General features: G+C 43.5%; 1 protein-coding gene across 1 annotated transcript in view; it reads right to left on the bottom strand.

Annotated features, from left to right (window-relative positions):
* The window catches only part of LOC309380483 (uncharacterized protein), a 40,796-nt gene that overhangs the window by 7,796 nt on the left and 11,774 nt on the right, over window positions 1-21,226 (bottom strand). Inside the window, exons 4-8 of the mRNA XM_081930402.1 lie at window positions 16,202-16,369; window positions 15,839-15,940; window positions 12,634-12,744; window positions 9,219-9,397; window positions 47-204 (exon numbers count right to left, since the gene is read on the bottom strand). Of these exons, the coding sequence (XP_081786528.1) occupies window positions 47-204; window positions 9,219-9,397; window positions 12,634-12,744; window positions 15,839-15,940; window positions 16,202-16,369 (718 nt within the window). The remainder of the gene's footprint in view (window positions 1-46; window positions 205-9,218; window positions 9,398-12,633; window positions 12,745-15,838; window positions 15,941-16,201; window positions 16,370-21,226) is intronic.

Below are 21,226 nucleotides of genomic sequence, written 5' to 3'. Positions count from 1 at the left end.
GGAAGAAAGAAAACATAGAAAGGAATGTAGTGAGTGGATTGTGTACCTCTTCATCTCTTGGTTTGATGTGGCACAGAAGTAAAAAATCCTGTTTCCAGTCTGAGGAATGCACTTAAATACAAAGGGTTTGCCCAGGGTACTGTCCACACCAATTTCAGCACCTTCTAACTTTGTGACTTCTAGTGGTCTGCACTTTCCTTCATCCTGAAATGAAGACAAGAAGAAAAGAAAAAAAGATTTTGAGAAAAGCCGCGGGGGGGTTAAGAGACAGGGTGGTGGTGTTTTTGCTAAACATCCCCTTTAATTCCCCAAATTGCTTCTCGTCTAAAAAGCAAAGATTGCATAGTAAAGCTAGGTACTATGGGATTTCCCCAAAAGAAGCTGATTCCATAGAATCATAGAATTGTAGAGTTGGGAGGGACCCTGAGGATAATCATGCCTTCTCTTTAAAGTCAAGGGGATTCACTGCAGCTGTCCCAATCCCTTTTGCTCCACTTAGAAGGAAACATATGCATTAACCAAAGAAGAGACAATACTTGCATGCTTTGGATATGTTTTACAAGAGGATCACATTCTAGCCCTGTTCTTTTCCTATGATGCTAGACTTAGTTTTTTGGTTTTTTTAGGGGAATCATTTTGGGCTTTCACAGAGATGGCCCTATCATTAGGCACAGTGAGGTAGTTGCCTCAGGTAGCAGATAGTAGGGGAAGAGGGGCAGTGGTGACAAAGTGTTGGAGGACAGGGCTTCTCCCCGGCTAGCTTACTGCCCTCAAGTGTGGCGAAGGACACTGTCCTGTCGATGTACGATTCACCCTCCAGTCCAGTTGGCTTCTGTACATGGACTGCACCATCTGGTCCTTTGCCTCAGGCAGCAAAATGTCTTAGGCCAGCCCTTTGCTTGCAGTGAACTGACCCTCCAACACTTCCTATTGTACACTTCCTACTTTAATTTCCAGTGGCTGTGGTTTTCATTTTGACCAACTTCAATATTTCAGAAAAAGTAAAACCCTGCAGCAAAAAGAAAGACTACCTTTGTGCTCTTCTGCTTTTAACTCTGAGAGGACTCTTCTCAGAGCATGTGATTGCTACTTGCCTAATATACTTACACAGCAATTGCTGTGAAAATTAGGTCATACTTTCCTTTGCAAGTGTGATCTATTATGCTCCTCCCTGGATGAACTATGCATTTTGTTTCCTGATGCAACCTCACTCCCAGAATTTCCCAATGGGAATGCTGTGTGCCCTAACCTTTGTGCTGACTGCCAACACCAGTTTAGATCACTCCCTAAAGAAACTGTGGATCAGTTTAGATGTAATGCAAAACGGAATGCATGGTTTGCGCTAAGCATACTAAAGAACCTACTCCATGGTTTTAGCTTCCATGTCCACAGTAGGCAAACAGCAATCTTAAGCTACCGTACTTGTCAGCTTTTGTTTCTCATTTGCTCAAGGCTCAGCTTCATAAGTTCACTTCCATCTCCCCGGCACAGCAGCCTCTTGTGGCGCCGTAATGACTTTAACTGTGGTTGGTCAATGGTGCTTGAATTCAGGTACAACAGCAAAGAGTGGTGTGCAGATCAGCTTGTAAAATGGTGGTTTTTCAAACCAGGTTCCAATTGCAATTCTAAATCAATATTTGTCAACCACAGTTTGTGGGCAGTCTTGGGTTCAAACAAACCAGGGCTTTGTGCTATACCTGAACTAAGCCAGTGGAACAGGCTGAGGAAAGGAAATACAACTTATACCCCAGACCTCTTAGACTCAGTTTCAACCATGTAATTACTGGACTATATTCTTACTACACTCATTTTTTTCTTACTACAGTTGGGAAGCATCACTGACAATCTTACCATCTGAAACAGGAACAGTCTCGGCGTAATCTACTTTACACACCAGATTGTTGATCGTAAGAGCAAACAAATTTTGTCAAAGCAGGCCCTCCCTAAATTTCAGCAAAGGTCTTGTATTGCAAAAAATAAGGAAATGCATCACAAATACACAATAAAAAATAGTACCGATCTGCAAAAAAGAAGCATATGCTAATTTATGTCTATAGATATAAATGTAGAAATAATAACTGTAATTAAATCTATATAGCAGCATGACAACAAAGACTATGACCAGGTGCTATGCAGTCACAGACTCTATTAGTCTGCTGTACAAGCTCCCCTTTGATGATTCCTAATATTGGACAGGACAGCCCACCAAATAGAGGACTGTGTTCTCTCTCTCTCAAAAAAAGCACAAGGTCTACTTTACTTGAGACATGATGATTTCTCATATCTGAGTCATGACAACATTATATTGTCTGTTCTCATCCACCATCTGTTGTAAACTCTGCATATATTATGGTGGTGGTGATGGGAGAGGTGGAGGAATCCGGCCAGAGAAAAAGCAGAAATGCAGATCCATTCCAGGCCTCCCCCAGTCCAGCTGTGCAACACAAGAGTTGCAAAATATTCAAAAATGCAAATGAGCCATTAGAGAAAAGCATAAGCATTTTGCTGCTTGTCTAAGACTACATAAACATGGTCAGATCCTTTTAGTGTGGCATAATTAATCTCAAATATGATCCACTGCCCCATTTTGTATGCAGAATCACTAACACTGTTTGGACCATAGATGGGGACTCTAGCTCCCATCAGTCCCAGACAGCATGGTCAGGAATGATAGGAGTTGTAGGGTGCCACGTTACAATAGTCCAATCCCAAGGTTTCCAATGAATGATTCCCTGAAGCTATAATGGCATAGCAGCCAGTGCTATGGGACTCTTAGCCACTGAGGTCACCACGGACAAAGATGGATCAAGGAGCTGCCCTAGACTGTGCATCTATTCCTTCAGAGAGATTGCAACCCAGTCCAGAAGAGGCGCGTACAGCCAGGAATAACTTGCCCACAGAGCTTCCATCTAAGGATTGGGTTTATTGGCCTTCATCTAGCCCTCCACCGTGTTTAGGCACCAGCTTAGGTGCCACCATACCCAATTCAGCTGTAACAGAGAACCAGAGCTAGGTGAATCTCCTAATGACCACTCCAAACAGCTTTCTATAGATCAGGTGTGCCAACTCTAGGGGGCGGAGGTGTTGCCAGTCCCCTTCAATATTCCTTAGCCAAGCTGAGCATGGCAAAGCATCAAAGGCAAGCTCCTGCTGAGCATGAGAGCAAGGCCTCCTACCAATGACGCACCTCCTTTCACCACCACATGCACACTGGGCCACTGAGTCCCCCACAATCTTCGGCCCAAGGCGGTGCCTCTGTTATAGATGAGGGGTGGGGGAACTTTTTTCAGCCTAAGAGTCACATTCCCTTCTGGGGCTAAATGTCAATGGTGGGCATGTCCAGAGACAACATTCACCACACTTCCCCTCCTATCCTCCATCCAGAGGCATTATTAGAGTTCAGGGCAAAGAAACTCAAGCCGGGTGCAAGGCAGGGTTGGTGAGGGATGTGTCTCGGGAGGGTGTGAGTCACATTGCTTCTACACTCCCCACACGGGACGTGGGTGATGCACTGAGCCTCTTGGGCTTGCTGATCAGAAGGTCAGTGGTTTGAATCCCTGCGATGGGGTGTGCTCCTGTTGCTTTGTCCCAGCTGCTGTCAACCTAGCAGTTTGAAAGCACACTAGTGCAAGTAGATAAATAGGTACCATTGTGGCGGAAAGGTAAATGGCGTTTCCATGTGCTCTGGCTTCCATCACGGTGTTCCGTTGCGCCAGAAGCAGTTTGGTCATGCTGGCCACATGACCTGGAAAGCTGTCTGTGGACAAACGCCGGCTGCCTCAGCCTGAAAGTGAGTTGAGCGCCGCACCCCATAGTCGCCTTTGACTGGACTTAACCGTCCAGGGGTCCTTTACCTTTACCATTACACTCCCCACTCCTTTGTGGTACCCAAACCATTTCCTCAGTACAGTGGCTCACAACATAGAGAGCTTCCAACCCACAGGGGCCTAGCCTGGGTAGTCCACTTTGTGCTGGAAACAGGAGTGGAACTCCAATCTAGGGTCATGCAACTCCCTAGCATGCAACCTGTAGATTGCTCTTTCCATCTGCAAAGAAAATTAATCAGTGACTAATAAGAGGACACACAAAGCACGCCTAAGGGAGTGTCACAGCACCTTAAAAGACCAACAGATTTATTGTGACATAAGCTTTTGTGGAATTAGAGCCTAGATAGAACCATAGTGTTTAATTAGCAAACCAATCCACTCACAATGGGCCTCACAGAGGCTCTGCAAATGGAATCAGATTGCAGGCTGGTTATAAAGAATGGGACGACTTTCTGCCTGTGGAGGATAAAGCTCTCTGTTAGAATGGAGAGCAAATGCACATTGTACCTCTAGGAGGAATAGCTCAGACCTAAATCTATTTATAGTTAAGCCTTTTATATAAACCACTTAGACTTAGCAGTGAATACGTGGGCTTGAAAGAAGACGGGCTTGGATGTTCCATCAGGGAGTGAGACAATGTGAAAGGCCCAGACCCAGGGAGCTGAAAACGTACTTTATATAAACTGGGCTCTTGATGCAATGTTGGAAATTAAGATAATTTTAAAGATTTTTTTTCTCCCTCTCTTTTTACCTTGCAACTGTTATTTGGTTCAATCATAGGGGGGTGGAGGCAACCACAGGTGAAATGTGTATGGGAAAATTAATACCCTAAATTATTTTTTATAGTCCAACTTTAGCTCAGTTGGTAGAGCAGGAGACCAATTTCAGGGCCATGGGTTCGATTCCCACACTGGGCAAATGATATCTGCATTGGAGGGTTGGACTAGATGAGACTTCATGATCCGTTCCAACTGTACAGATCTTCGATTCAATGATTCTGTAAGGACATATAGTCCCGATGGCTATTTATTACCTTCAGTATCAGTATTCATCTGAATACCAACTGATGGAGAGCACAGGAGAGAGCGCATTGTCCTGTTCCTGCCCTCCTTCTAAGCATGTGAAGGACCGAAGGGGAGGAGGAAGGCAATAATATAAGGAAAGGCTCACGGTTGTATTTTCTCACAACTAAGCATAAACTATGGTTTAGCATTATGTCTGAAATGGGCTGGCGGCTTCCAGGCAAGAGAGATTGCTCAGAGTACAGGTTGTGCTGGATGCTTTCTGAAGCTGGTCAATTGTGACACAGTGTTATAGAAGGACTATGGCTAATGCTATGACAATTATCACAGTGAATATATTGCATCTCTCAGCTGCCATTACTTGCAAAGCTGTTCCAGAAAGTGAATCTGTGCTGGCTCCATGCAGAGATAGAGTGATCTTGTACTTGTTATGATGAGTTTGGCATCTATTTTGCAAAAGCAAAATTGTTCATATTCAATCTGACTTACAGGGTGTCAGTTTAGATGATGTACTGATGCTTATCTATCTGAATTGTCTCCAACCCTATATTGTCCCCCTTGGCCAAAACAGACCATGTGATAATGCTTAAAGTAGAGAGATGTGGAACCTTTGGCCCACCATATGTTGTTGATCTCCAACTCCCATCATCCCTTGCAATTGAAGGGTCTCGAGGCTGGAGTCCAATGATATTTGGAAGGCCACAGGTTCCCCATCACTGGCTTAAAAAGCCCATGGACGGCTACTTGCCCAACTCCTGGCCAACTCCTTTACAACTGCTACTTAGGAAGCTCTCAGTTGTGTGGCGAGTTCCCACCTCCCCCCCCCCAGTGGAAATAAAGACACATGATACATATATTTAGGGTTAATGGGCTAAATATTGGTCCTAACTGACTATCTGGCTTCAGCCTGTTCGCTTGAAGTCCGGGAAGGGTTAACCACCAGGAGGGGGAGTCCTGCTGATGCACATCAACTAAGAACTCCCCCAGGGTCACCGCTTGGGGGCGTGCCTTAGGCCCTCACCTCCCTAGGCTTCGGACAGGGCCACGCCCCCCGGAATCCTTTATCGGACTACCCTTCAATATGCGGGGGAGGTGATGGTGCTTCCTCCCCCCTTTCCATCTACATAACAATACCAATACCAATGCCTAACCGCCAATACCAAGGAAGTTGTGACAATTTGCTATGAGGTAGGCGAAAAACCAAGTGGCTGGTGCCAATTTGCCAAGTGGAAAAATTCCTACCAGGCCCCTTAATGGCAACCAACCGGGGTCCATAGCAAGGTCAAAGACGAAAAAACCTTAAAGGGCGGGAGGGTGGGAAACTGGAGCAGCTGGAAGCAACGAAGAGGGAGATTCCAGGCCGCCCCTGTGTTAAATGGCTGGCCGATTGGCTGGCCAGGGGATGATGCGATCGGGATTCCCTCAATTGCACGGAGGCTGAGAGCCAGCCCCCATGCACATGGTGGGAGGGTGAAGCCCGCAACCCCACCTCCTTCTACATTGGAAGTTGCTTTCTTACACAACCAATTATTAATTTAGGGGATGGGTCCAATTCCTCTCCAAGCCTTAATTCCTTTTCTTCTCCCAAGGCTGGCAACATCTGCTTGGTGTGGAACGCAAGACCTCCAAAATAAAATAATTCCCCTGGCATCTGGTCAGGGGAGCCATGTATGTAATAGCCAGTTGGATATTTAGAAGTCAACCTGGCAAGTGGTGTACGTGTATGTACTTCTGTACATACTTGCTTGTGTATGCACAACCCACACTTGCGGGATTAGGCTTACCTGGCTTAAAGAAGAATAGACTGAGATAATAAGATAGCCCAGGCAATACACATCTTCAGATAACCAACGCCCTCTGGTGATAATCAGGCTAAAACATCTATTAATAGTTTATAAGACTAGGTTCTGTTGACCTAGATTGTCTGAGTGACCTGATGCTGTGGTGAGGAAGTACATGGTCTTTCCCTGTCTTTCTTGCTGTCCTTTGCTACGCAGTTGCACAAGCTCTTTGCCTTGGGGCTTCCTGAAGGCACTGAGCTTGTGCACCTACTGTGATGCAGAGTGTGGTTCTTAAATGGAGTTTTATGTATCTACCTTTGGGAGGAAATGTCTGCCGGTAAGCCGGCGAGAAATCTTATACAGTTTTGAGCAACGCAACTATTTGCTGCTGCTCCTTCCTCTCTCTCTCTCTCTCTCTCTCTCTCTCTCTCTCTCTCTCTCTCTCTCTCTCTTAAATATATCTTTACTGTTTTTAAAATAGATACATTTATCCCTGGAAAGCAAACCAACCAACCAACCAACCAACCAACAAACAAACATACAATCAAATAAGGAAACTATAAATTGACAAACAGACAATAGCAATATATGAAACAACACAATATTTATAACTAACATCATTTGTGCTCCCAATGATGTGAATGATTGTAAAACTTATAAAACAAGAAATTAAAAATGACTTCCATCTGCGGTTCCTTTCTCATATTGTGTGACATCGGAATCAGAATAGCACAGAAAGGTGACGAGTTTTGTTTTTGTTTTTGTTTAAAGGGAGGGGATTTGCAAATGGGAGCACCACTGTTTGAACAACTGCTTGCATTTACAAGGTGAGCAAAACTCGGGTCACCTTGCAGATGTGAACTCCTGCTGATGCCTTTCCTTCCAAGTGCCAGCAAAGAGAAGTGGGGAGCTGTTAGTACTGAATTTGACAGCAGATGTTCCAACTTCCTTGCACACCAGCCTTAACCAACAAAAAAGAGCCTCAGAGTCCCAGCATCCCTGGTTGGAAATGAAGCTACTGGAATGGCCTTCTCCCCAGCAGAAATAGATGCTGATAGCATCATTTTCCCCACAGAGGGTGTTGGGACTTGTCCCAATCCTCTCCTTGGTGGTAAACAATGTTTCTCTAGGGTGCTCAACCTGAAGATGCTGGACCATTGACAAAGCAGATGTTCTACCAGTGCACGTCAGCTCTTCCCAGTTACACTGACCCTTTATTTCATGATAGTAGATGGTTTAGGGAGCTAAAATGCACTCAGGTTTGATAAAATCTCATTTGAGGACCCACACATTGACTTTTCCCAGTACTTTCAAAAAGATCTCTGATCAAAGTTCTCCACCTGCTGGATATGGTTTGAAATTAACACTGGCTCTTCAAGGGACTCAGTACAAGATGGGTTCTCAGCACGAAATGTGAACTAATTTCTAACATTGTTGAGTTTATTATTTATATGAATAAAGAAAATAAACAGAAAACAATTGAATGTAAATGTCTATGCTACATTACCTGTACAGTTACTGCTTAATTTAGTGGGGAAGTTATGTAAAAAGATGTGTCTCCCAGCAACAGTCTTCAAAACGTAACTAGCTTTAAGCCAAGATTAATTAAATCAAGTTTGGAAAGCAATCAATAATTATACAATCACCCAGTAGATTAAAAATAAAATAAGGGTGTACTCTAAATTTATCCCTCAGATTGCCAAGAGGGAAGAGGAACAGGCCTCAGACTTGGATGATTCCCTTCCAGTTTCATCTGATGTCTATTTGAAGATAGGATTCATTTTGACCCTCTGAGATTAGAGCCTTTTAATCAGGGGTAGCAGACCTGCTATCCTCAAGCTTTCTTCAAATGGCCCTTGGCCCAGTTCATGCGTGGGATGGGAGCTCAGAGGGAGAGAAGGCAGGGAGGAGAGGTGAAAGGGGGTGGGCAGGGACAAGACAGAGGGATGGATGCAAGGAGGGGGAAGCCCTCTGTAACTGATCTGTTGCAAGAGCAATATGTTCCAGATGTACTTTTTGCACAAAGGATGGTGACCAAAACACGCATTAGCTATGGCAAAATATCCCCAGCTACCTTGGCAGCTAGTCTCCAGAGGTTTGTGTATGGCCTGGACTAGATTGCTCCGGAGTCTGGTGAACTGGAGCAAACTAAAAACATAGACTAACATTACACTCTCCCAGAAGTCCAGTGCATGGTGTGTGTGTGTGTGTAAGAGAGAGAAAGAGAGTGCACTCAAAAACAGAGTAGGGTATGGCCTGCCCACTACCGTCGTACCTCGGCTCCAGGACGCCTTGGGAGCCAAATGTTCCGGCTCCTGAACAATTGAAAACCAAGTGCGTGTTCCAGTTTTTGAACTTTTTTTTGGAAGCCGAACATCTGGCACATCTTCTGCTATTGTTTCCGACACGCCTGCACAACTGGAAACCAATAGGAAGCCATGCCTTGGTGTCCTAAGATTTTGGAAGCCGAATGGACTTCCCAAATGGATTCATTTGACTTCCAAGGTACGACTGTACTTAATTTGGATACACCCACTACCAGTGTGCTCCCTCAATGGACAAACAAAATAATTATACACATGCCTTACCTTTTTGTGTTTGTAATAGTAGAGGCAGCCATCATGCTTTAGCACAAACCATCTCTTCCTCCAGCCCTTCAGGATTCCTGACTGGGTTCGTTTGTGCAGATATCCTCGACATGTTGGGCGAGGGGTGTTGGGACAACGACTGATATCAGAGCCAACCAACAATGTCAAGATATCTGGACCTGAAATATTTGATTATATTGTGGTCTATTACAAGGTAAATTAAAACCAAGTCTATGAAGCAGGGAAGTGGGAAAAACTCTTCTATATTATTATTACTTACTAAATTTGTATACCGCCCTTCATCCAATACAAAATACAAAATGAGAACACAAAATACATAATAAAATGAAAACTAACCAATAACCCTCTGTTTTTACAAGGGTGTTTGGATATTAATCAGCCTAAGGCCTGGTTGATGCGAGGGGGCATCCTGACAATATTTTTTTTAAAAAAACACTCCTTAGTAAATAGAGATAGATGTGGTAAATGACTGCCATTCTCTTCAACACAAGTGTGTGAATTGCACTCCTATAATTAAAGAATTTGGCATGTGTGTCAAGGTAAATTTGTCAATCACTTGTGAAATCATTTTTCATTATTAAACCTTTATTGATCTCTGTCAAATTCATAGCATGGTGGAATTCAGTATATGGTGGAAGTAAGTGACATGCACTAAAGGGTCCGGTTTGATTTTAATATATCCCAAGGAAATAATTCAAAATTAATTTAAGTGGCATTTTGTTTCCCCTGTATAAAACACTCTCCTCATCAAGTAACATATTAGTTGGTTCTCTTATACACAGACAGGTCTAACGTGTTCATTGAGCCAGCTATGAATTTTCCTCCTGAAGAAACACCAGACATAAATAGTAGATTGATGTCTTGAAGGCCACTGTCAGGACCCATCTGTCTTTGAGGCATGGGACCCAAAAGCAATATTGCTAAATGTGCTCTTTCCACCTGACATTTTGGCCTAGACTTAAGTGATACTATGAGCAGATAACAATATTAGTAGCTGGCACAAAGAGAAAATGAGGGTCTTTTATCCAACCAAGGCTTTCCTCTCGGATCACTGTCACCTTATTGCTCCATCAGTCTCCGCATGTCCAAAGTAACTTGCCCTTACTGTCAAAATCAGCTTTTCCAATGCAGCTGAGTGATAAAATTCATAGCTAGGCTCTCCCTTGAAAGATTTTTCTTTTTTTAAATTGAATCTGTGGCACTTTCAAGCACACTTACATCAGAAATATCAATCTGTTTTCTCTGGCCTCTCTTTAATTTGCTCCTGCTTTTCCCCTTGCAATTATTGCAAGAGCTCATGAAGGAAAATAATCCCTAGGCCAGAGTTTATTTTGTACCTGCAGTTAGGAGAACAGCCTGACCAAAGCTCCTTCACCTGTGTTTCTTTCAGAGCAGTTATTTTCTCAACAGAAACATTTTCATCTTGGATAACACAATAGCCCTTTTCGGGCCTTCTGAACTTGTGTAAAGCCTACTACATGTGAGTAGGAATAAAAATGTCAAGCTCTGCCTTCATCACCAACCCTGTCACTCTCCAGCCCATGGAGATAAAAGTCTGATTGCAGCTCCTGAAGAGTGCTGGCTCTTTGGTAGTGAGTTTAGTGAACAGAAGGATGTTAGGCTCCTAGAAAGTGGGTTTTTAAAAAATCTATATAGTCAAATGTGACTAGATAAAATTGGGCAAGACAAGGACTGAATAGTTTCTGAACCAAGGAATTGATTAATAGTTGCACAAAATGCTCCCATACACCTTCAATTAGTGACAGGCAGACCTGTCAATTTTGTGCTTCTCATTTTTCCAGTTTTCAGTTCTCTCCCCATTTCCACATCAGTTTTTGACATTTTTTTAGGCCTCGTGAAAATTTATCAGCATTTTAGTGCGAATTTCTCCTAATATGCACATGTTTGTATGCGATTTTGCCTAATATATGCATTTCTGCAAAACAATTTTCCCTACTCTAATGCATAAGTTATTTTCACTTTTTTCACGAACCCTGTGCCTTAGTAATATATGCCTGTTTGAACACATTCCTTGGCTGGAAAACTGTGTTGCAAAATTTCGAGGAGTGTGGATTTCAAGAGATGGTTATGTTTTGGTTCATGTATTGTTTTGGAAAGTGTGGTTTTGGAAGGTTTTTTTAAAAATGCGAACGGAATTTAATTTCTCCCCTGTCCATACTTGCAACAGACTTTTGAGCAGGAGCAGGTGTGTGCGTAAAAATCCTTGGACATTCTTGGAGGACACAAAAATTCTTTGAAATTCAAGTGTTGGGGGTGGGATTGCTACGTTATGTACAATCTATTTAAAAAATGTTGCCCAAGGGCTGGTATCTATTTTATTTCCTGTTTAACTTTTGAAATGAAGCTATAGTTGAGCGACAGAATGCCCAATAATGTTGCTGCCACAACATTCTTTCTCCCCTGGAAATGTTGACACATTATGATATTGTGTCATTAACAGGGCACTGTAGCAAATAAAAAAAGGGGGGGCTGCCTCCTATTTATTTTCACTATCTAAGTTTATGGTTTTTGCTTTGTAAAAACTGACAAATCTTGGTTCAAAAAACCTGACCAAAAAAACCTCATGCAAGACCACTCCTCCTACCCGAGGGGAGGGGTTGTGAGCAGGAGCTGGCTCCTGCATCAGCAGGGGGGTGTTTCGGTCCCCTGAATCCACTTCCCGGCTGCCGTGCCATGCCCCTTGCAGCCAGCCAATCGGCCTGGGGCGGGGTTAAGTGCCACACTCAAGTGGCTGCGGCAGTGCTGCGACCTCACTTTGCTTCCGAAATTCAATGGATCACCCGCCCACGCTCCCTTTAGGTCATATCTACGCTTTGACATTGCTATGGACCTTGGTTGGTTGCCTTCGTTGCCCAAAGAGCCTGGTAGGAATTTTTATCCATTTTGCTAATTGGCACCAGCCTCTTGGTTTTTCACCTACCTCGTAGCAAATCATCACAACTTTTCAGGTATTGGCAGTTAGGCATTGGAATATGTGTGGTGTTTTGGAGGGCAGGTTGTGGCCATCACCTACCCCTCACCTTTTGGGTATCCTGTTAAAGGGATCCAGCGGTCGTGGATCCTGTCCGATGCCCTGCTGGTGGCTAGGGCCATCGCACAACCCCTCGTGAAGTCAGGGGAAGCTTCCAGTTGTATTTGCATCAACAAGCTCCTCCCACTGGTTGTTAACTCTCAAAATGATTTCCCACTGAGTGGGGTGGAGTCAAGTATAGATCTATTGATTCAATGCCTAAGCCAATACAACTCACATGCTGCAACCAATAAAGTTGTGGCCTTATTTAGTCCATTAACCTAAAACCTTGTGTTTTATTTATCCCTAAGTGGGTGGCGGGTCCTCGACTCACAAAGCAGTTAACTGCATTGGTATCATTACCTTTTCTTGCCAAATTTGCAGCCTCTGAGTGTGGCATGCTGCTAACGTCCGTTCCATTGACAGCCATCACAATATCTCCAATCTGGAGGCCTGCTTCTTCTGCTGAGCTGTCTGCAACAGAAGGGGAAAGGGGCCCTTATTCAGGACATTTTTATAATATGCCAAGAGGAGTTCACCTTTCACTCATAAATAAATACAACACAAAGGGGTCAGGGGATCAGTTTTCCTTCTGGCCATTTTTTGTGTGGGGAGCAACTTGACAAACATAGAAAAGTTTAGCTTTCACATGCTGGCTGGGGCTGATAGAAGTCATAGTCCAAAACATCAGGAAGGCACAATGTTGAGGAGATCTGGAATATGCTCAAGTTATTCTTGGTTATCGTAGGCACGGTTATCGAGGCACAGGGCATGGAGGGAGCCTGTGGTGGCTCCCCGCAAAAAGAGTACCCAGGATGCACCTGGGGGCGTAACTGCGGCCAGGGACGAGGAAGCTGCAGCTTTCTCATGCTCTGTCGCCTCCCTCCGCAGTTGCCACAGCCAGGCGCAAGCCAGGCTCTGATGGCAGAGCCTGTTGTAGGGGTGCCTGGTCATGCCTCCTCAAAAAAAAAACATGTGCAGCGCCACAGCCTCCCCCAACATGGGGGGAGAGTGTTGTTCCACCTGACAAACTGAAAATATTGGACTGATTGCCATAGCGCTATGTTGAATTCCTCCCTTAAAAGTGAAAACAAAGAGATCATACTATGTCACAAACTGAAATAGATCCAATGTTGGTATAGAGACCAGAAGTACAGGCAAGAATTCCCACCCACCCACTGTTCCATTCAAAGGAAAGGCATTTTAAGATCAAAACACAGCAGAGCAGAGTCTGCGTCAAAGGCCTGAATTTTTCTTGCTCTTGAGCTGTGCCTTCCTCATTATTGCAAAGAAGGACGGAAGCCATAAATTCACTTAGAAGGAAAAGCAATTGCTGGTAGGCTAGAAAAGCACGCCTGATTCAAAAGTGCTAAGGTATCCTCCTTTGGGTTATTGTTTGGCAGCTGAAAACTGCATGGACTACTTTTATAGGAAGACTTATATAAAGTCAGGCTAGGAATAGACAAGAACTTACATAAGCAGAAAATATGTTCAACGTAGGTGCATTTGAATCCTACGAGGATGTGTAGCAGAACCATCATTTTACCTTCCGATTTCAGTATATAATTAAACTGTCATAATGTACCAGGTAAGCATGTTTCCCACCCCCCAGAAAAAAACACATAAATGTCCTCTTTGATTAACTTAAGTAAAATTTTAACATAACTAGTACCTTGTGATTTATTAAGTGTGTCTTACAACATAAACCCCAGAGTCCTGTCTTAGAGCAATGGGGAAGGAAATCAGAAGAATAACAGGGAATGAGAGATACAAGACCACTGTGAATTTCTGCTCTTTCCATAAAAAAGCAAAATGATAAATTATACATTATGACCATTCTGCTATTCAACAGACTGATAACTCTAGAGAGGTGATATGAGATTTCTGAAGCAATTCCAGTATGCTCAACAATTTAAGGACTTCAGATGCAATTTTTTGTGATCTCGATTTGCTTCATTTTGGACAGAAGAAGCCATTTTGTAAGAATTTGTTCCAGAATTATTGGCTCTTGCCATTTGTAAATGAAAGCAAATGGCCAAAACAGTTTTCATGGTAACTACTTTAGGCTTCTCTGTGTTCTACTCTTGAATCGTGTATGGCTTCTGAAAATCCACCTCAGTCACTGAAATTCCCAAGACCCAAACATAATGTTTCAGAAAGCATTTGGCTTAAGGAAGGAATGGAAGTCTGGTCCAAGTATAGCAGGAAAATTTTGATAAATGTCATAATCAGGCAGGGGTGCCAAGTTGAAGCCCAGGTAAGGCCCGCCCCACATGACGCAGTACATGCACACCATTTGAATGTCAATGCCCATCAACTGAGAGAGAGGTGGGCTCCTCAAATATTTTACTGGGGGAGCCGAAGATTGGAGTTGGCTCCTATGTAATCAGGAGTTGGCCCTAACTCAGAAACTTCTCCATCCTGGCTGCACGGTCCCTCAAAATTATAATAGCATTCAGATGTACTGCTAAAGCATGCTCCTCAAACGCTAGCTTCTTCCCTCAAGTGGGGGTGGCAACTGAAAACTTCCATTCCTGATCTAGTAGCAAACCAACTTGCCACTTCATCTGAATCTGTTAAGTGATGGTTTCTTCAAACCATAGTTTCTCTGTATGCTAGGATTGCAAACAGCTGCTTGCAGATTTCACCGATGAGCAAAACTATGATACAGACAAGCCATAGTACACTAGGCTTGCATGAAATGGCAAAGTCAGTCACATGAGGCGAAGGAGAGGAACATATCTGTGAAGTAGTAGGCTCATGCTTATAATCGTAAATAATTCCTATATAGGCTGTGCTTTTTCCCCCTAAAAAAAATGTTTAGGGGTTCTCTCATTTTCCTACTCATATTGAAATACTGTCCCTTAATGAGGCCAAACTTAGATTCACAAAATGTTTAGGGGTCTGCATACCACTGGGTCCTCCCAGAAAAAAGCACTGCCTATATAGGAATCCTATTTAGCTATTACAGGAGCAAGTCAGATGCAGGGAGCTGATCTTGTTAAAAATTCAGAAAGAGAAGAAAAAGCCTGTATGATTTTTTAACCGCCAAATAGTTTCTTGCTTTATATGGATCACTGACCTTTTTTGTCATGATCATCACCTCTCCTTAGCAGAGATATATGGTTGGGAGGGGAAATTGCCCCAGGCTATGCCTGACCCTGTTAGTTTCATTAAATGAAAAGTCAGTCAGGGAAGATCATTTATCAATAAGTAAATGGCACATAAATGGGCATCTGTTCCTCCTCTTATCATTTTCAGCATAACAGCCAACGTCATTCGCAAAAGCAACCCCTAATCCATCTGCAGGAGGACTATAAAATTAAGTATGGGTATAATGCAGAATGATACTTTTATGTCGCTATCTATATTGCAGAGAAAATCAACTTCAGAGCAACAATAATAAAAAGAACACAGGAGACTTGTTGAGCTGCCAGCTAGCGGTTTGCCCTGAGGCTCTTTGTCACCATAAATTCAGTGGTGCTCTGAGCTTCTTTTTAAGCACTCTGCCATGCAAGTCACTTAGGATCTGCTCATAAGGAAAATGAGCTTTGTGGGTATCACTTACTGGTGTCCACTTCAGTTACAAGGATGGGCTTCGAGAATTGGATTCGGAATCCCCAGGGGTAATCGCCTGTTCCTTTAGCAATTCTTACAGTTCGTTCACGAACTAAAACAAGACAAAAAAGAGAGAGAAATAAAACACCTGACGTTGTGTATTTCTAATATAGCTGGAAAACGCCCCTCCCTCCCTCCCTCAGAGGCAGGTGCTTTTTTGTTATTTTGAATTGCAAAGAGCACTGGCTACAGGTGAGACTCTCTGTTTAAACTGGTAATTTGTAAAAAAAAGAAAACAAAAGGTATACACAATGTACATTTGTAGATCTGAAGAATGGAACCAGGCACATACAAATAAAGCCATAGGTGTTACCTGCTACGGGTCTGGGCCTTTTGCTAAGACACCTGGGGCTGTTATCCGGACTGGCGTCATCCCCTCTGAACACCCAAGACATTGAGTGGAAGATCTCAGTGTAGAAACCTCTCTCTTCACTTTCACCACGCAGACCTAGATCCACTGAACGGCCATCCTCCGAGTTTACTGGAAAGTGACAATAAGAGAATAGATTTGTTTCCCTATCCCAGAATCTTTTTTAGTATTATTCTTTTACAGCAAAGATTTAGGGAGGAATTCAGTGTAGTGCTATGGCAATTGTTCCATCAGTGGAAGTGTTTCAGCTTGCCAGAGGGAATGAGGCACATTTCAAAGGACCCACATGTAAATGGTCTGTAGAGGACCATGAAACTCACTGGGTGATCCTAAACACTATTTGCTGAAACTGCCTTATAAAATAGGAGGGGAGAGGAGAGAACAGTCTTGGAGCTCCCTGGAAGAAGGGCACAATATAAATGGAATAAAAGTGGTGAACATAAGTGTTACATTTTTAAAGGTTTGATCCAAGGAGGCTGTTAACTGTTTCAAGCTTTCTAGATTTGGTTTCCAAATATCTAAAGTTAGAAAAGGTCAGGCTTCGCGGTCATTGTAATGAATTACACTTATGGACGGTAAAATAATCTGATTTTCAACACACACACACACACACACACACACAAATGGTTTGGAGGTAGTGCATATTCACAAGTCCAGAGGGTGTAAAGTGCATGCATGAGTCACATTCCCACCATGTACAAATGATGCAAGATAAACTACTTGCCCAATGCCATTCAGTTACTAAGACAATGGTTGAGCAAAGATTTGGACCAAAGTTTCCTGAGCTCAAGTCCAGCGCTGGTGGCATTTATGCTCATGACACTAAAAACACTTCTTTTCTGTGTGTACATGTATGGAGATGTAGTGGCTGTTCCAGAGTTGAGGGCAGTCCTTGGGCAAGATGGCTTCTCCACCCCCCTTTTCCCATGAGTGTCTACTCCTTGGCTACGGTCCTCAATGCTCCCATTTGTTCGCCCTGCCTCTCTCTGGGCCCAAGTCTACACAACTGCCCAGAATGGGAGTGCAAGGCAATTGGAAGCTGCTGCATCATATCCATGGTGCTTTCATGGCTCAGAGAGGAAAGATGAACAGGCAGCAATAGCAACAAAGAGCCTGCAGGATCCAGGCCTTGGTAGTGGGCCCCACAGGGTTGTGTGGGTGCCTGATGGTGCCGAACCATTTAATACTACTAACCAGGAACAGAAAGCAGGAGAGAGACACTTTCATTCTGATGCAAGCCTATGCAACTTGGGACCACCACCCCCCTAATCCCAGACACACATTGCCAGACATGTGCCCCAAAACTGTACTGCTCCTGTTTTTACAGCTAAACAAGGAGGACCATCAAACCTTGGTGGGCTGCCATACATATGATGCCTTCAACTTGGGAGGTCACAAGTTGCACATCTAGCCAATTTAGTTTTTACATTCAAGCTAGAAAATGTGGGGAGGGGGGAAGTATTTCGTGTCACACAATCTGTTTTCCCTTTTTGTTACCCTAGGAATCTAGGACACACTAATTTCTATGTCTGCATAAAATCAGAAAAGTGGCTCAAAGACAGACTTTTCCCCATCCCACTGAAGCTCCATTGATTTAATGCCCCGCTCCCCAGTTCAAGTTGTCTGACCTCCTCAAACAAGCACTCTGATGCATTCTTCTTGCTTAGGAAAACAGATGAGGCTTCTGGAGATTCAGTATTATGAGCCAGTATTCAGAGATGCTCGTTAATGTCAAGAATAGAAACTGGCAAGCAGCGGGTGTGTGTGTGGGAAGGAAAAAGTGAATCTATAATAAGTAATATCACTCAAGCAACGCTGGAGAGGTTTGAGCATTCGTGTTAATCTTGACTCTTCAGTTCAGGTAAAAATCAATCTATCAGAATCTCAAACTTTATTCCTTTCACATCTAGCCACCTTCCATTTTAGCCTGCTAAGTTTAGAACCAAAAGTGCCTCTTTTTGTGTGTGTGTCACAAAAGCATCTTAAAAATATTCTCTTCTCCCACTTCTGAACACAGGACTATCTTTATCATTGACCAACACATTTTGACAAGGTCTGAGGACCTCCCTTATTCAGCTCAGTATTACAGAGGCAGAGTTACAGAAAGCAAACATTTCTCTGTGGCTCAGTTTTTACATGCCAGGTTTTTCTTCCCATTAGCTCCCTCCTGACAGGTAACATAACCTTAGCGTACTTTGATCATGGAACAGAAAATCACAAATATAGACTTCCACACAAAAGCCCACATGAACTTACCTTTGTGTTCTTGTTTTGACCACTGAAGGTCCATGTGCCACAAATCTACTATCTTTGTCAAAATCCACAGGCTTTAAAGCTTAGTGATTATTGTTTAGGGTTGCACTGTGTAAAGACGGAGAGGGAGTTTCCCAGGAGCAGATTTGATCATATGGATGAGTGATTCACAGTTAATTCAGTCACTCAGACAGCGCTCATCAACATGGTGTTACATAAGGCATCACAACATTCATGATGTAGCACTTCCAAGTAGCAAGTCATTAAGCATGTCACATTTCTAGGTACAGGGCAGTGTTTGATTTTCTAAATACATGATTCAAAGAATCATGCAGTGTGACAAGTCCAGTGCTTGTTCGTGGCATCTGCTACTGAGTGCTTTTCAATCCACACTGTACAGTAACCTTAGAATTTAAAGTCACTCCATTATACATGATACCAGCTAAACCTATCTTGCAAAATGATAAAACATGGACATGATTTAGACTCAGATGGGTCTGTTTGGAGCATAATGCGGTTTATGACCTACAGTACGAAGTACTGAGTCATCATGCAGATTAAAGTTGTGCCAAACCTCATTCTGTCTGTATTTATGGACCCAACATCATTTCACTGAATGAAACCCAACTACCTCAAACTCAGAGTATATTGATTGATTTCAGTGGGTCTACTCTAAATACATCCTGATGGGGTCACGAAGAGTCGGACACGACTAAACGACTAAACAACAACATTATTTATACCCCACCCATCTGGGAGGCTTCCAACAAAATATTAAAATACAGTAATGCATCAAACATCAAAAGATTCCCTAAACAGGGCTGCCTTCAGATGTCTTCTAAAAGTCTGGTAGTTGTTGTTCTCTTTGACATCTGGTGGGAGGGTGTTCCACAGCGTGGGTGCCACTACCAAGAAGGCCCTCTGCCTGGTTCCCTGTAACTTGGCTTCTTGCAGTGAGGGAACCGCCAGAAGGCCTTCGGCGCTGGACCTCAGTAGCTTGTTCAGTTGGGAGAGATTCAGTTCAATTCAATAAATAGGACGCTATTCTCAGAGTCTCACAGGAAAACGTTATCCTTTATAACAAAATGCAGCAGAAAGTGTCCGTGTTTGTACGCAGCCACAAGGCCAACCCATCAAACTCTTTCCTCCTTCTTAAACAGGCTACCTTGTTTAGACCTTGATGTATCCCAAGAAAGGTACTGGGGCAACTCTATGAAGAGCCTATAGAGCGATAGTTCCAGATGAGTTCAAGTGAGTCAACCATGTGGAAAGTAGTTAGCCAGCCTTGGCACATGTGATGCAAGTGGGCCCACAGGACTGCCTTTGGCAGACAGTAAAAGTGGCACTCCTGCCTAACTCAGTTACGGTACTGCTGCCTGGTCCTTAGTTCAGTCAAGTAGAAGGAAAGAACTAGCAAAGAACTAGAGCAGCTTCCCTCCGTCTGGAGATCTCCAGATGTTTTGGACTACAACTCCCATCAGCCCCAGCCACTATGGCCAGTAGTCAGGTTGATGAAAGTTGTAGTCCAAAACATCCAGAGATGGTCCAGAGCCTGGTCCAGAGTCTTGTATAGATACACTCAACTGAACCAATTGATAGGACTTGTATTACAAAAAGGATAGGCACTGCTGCTATGAGGAAAGGCAATTGCTATGCTCTTGCACAGCTCCTGGCCATTTTTTTTAGTGGGGATGGCCAGGGGATACGTTCCAATAGATTGTGCATCATGTGCACCAAAGATGTGGATTTCAGCTGTGCTCCAGAACAGCTTTGGGAGACATATGAAGGCTTTTGCAAACCTGACATGGATTAACACTTTAAACCACACATACACAAACTCTTACCACAATTTCTTGAGCTGTGTCAACAGGAGTGTTCTCACATTGCATTCAGCAAGTGTGCAATCTGTCTACACAAGTCCGAGCTGTACCCTTGTACAGTTATTCACATGTTCAATTAATGCATGGTCTGCATGCGTAAAAATTGAGCTATCAAGTGTATACTCTTTCACACAAATTCCTATAGATGTGTAGAGATAGATTGTACATGTGTGCAGCGTAACATGTGAACAAGCCACTTCTGCCAAAATTCCCCAGAATGTCAGGAGTAATTGGTTGTTGGGTGGCTATGAGGAATGCTCAATGAACAGCCATTTGACAGAAACAACTTGATCTGGTTCCTTACTATATTCCACACAGCCCCCCCCCCCCTTTCTGGGTTCAACTTCTATTTGGCTGGAGGATTGCTGACTATCTGCTTCCAGAGGAGTGTTTAAAGAAAGTGGTTGGGGTGAAACCAATATTAAATCAAATAACTGCCAGATAAGTGTGATTTTTGGCAGGGTGAAACAATTGCTTTTTCCTTGTTTCATGGCTGAAAGTTAATTACATTCTGTACTTGTGATGTACACATTAGAGGAATCTTCTGCAAAGGCATAGAGTGAATTAATTTTTTATTTGTAAATATTGGGATAGGTTGAATATGAGCATCGCATGGTCGGCGGTTCGAATCCCCGCGGCGGGGTGAGCTCCCGTCGTTCGGTCCCAGCTCCTGCCCACCTAGCAGTTCGAAAGCACTCTTAAGTGCAAGTAGATAAATAGGTACCGCTTTATAGTGGGAAGGTAAACGGCGTTTCCGTGTGCTGCGCTGGTGCCGGCTCGCCAGAGCAGCTTCGTCACGCTGGTCACGTGACCCGAAAGTGTCTCCGGACAGCGC

Source organism: Podarcis melisellensis (assembly GCF_964234715.1).
Source record: "Podarcis melisellensis genome assembly, chromosome: 11".
NCBI classification, from domain to species: Eukaryota; Metazoa; Chordata; class Lepidosauria; order Squamata; family Lacertidae; genus Podarcis; species Podarcis melisellensis.
The sequence above is the reverse complement of the archived record's forward strand: the minus strand, read 5'-3'. Positions and strand labels throughout refer to the sequence as shown.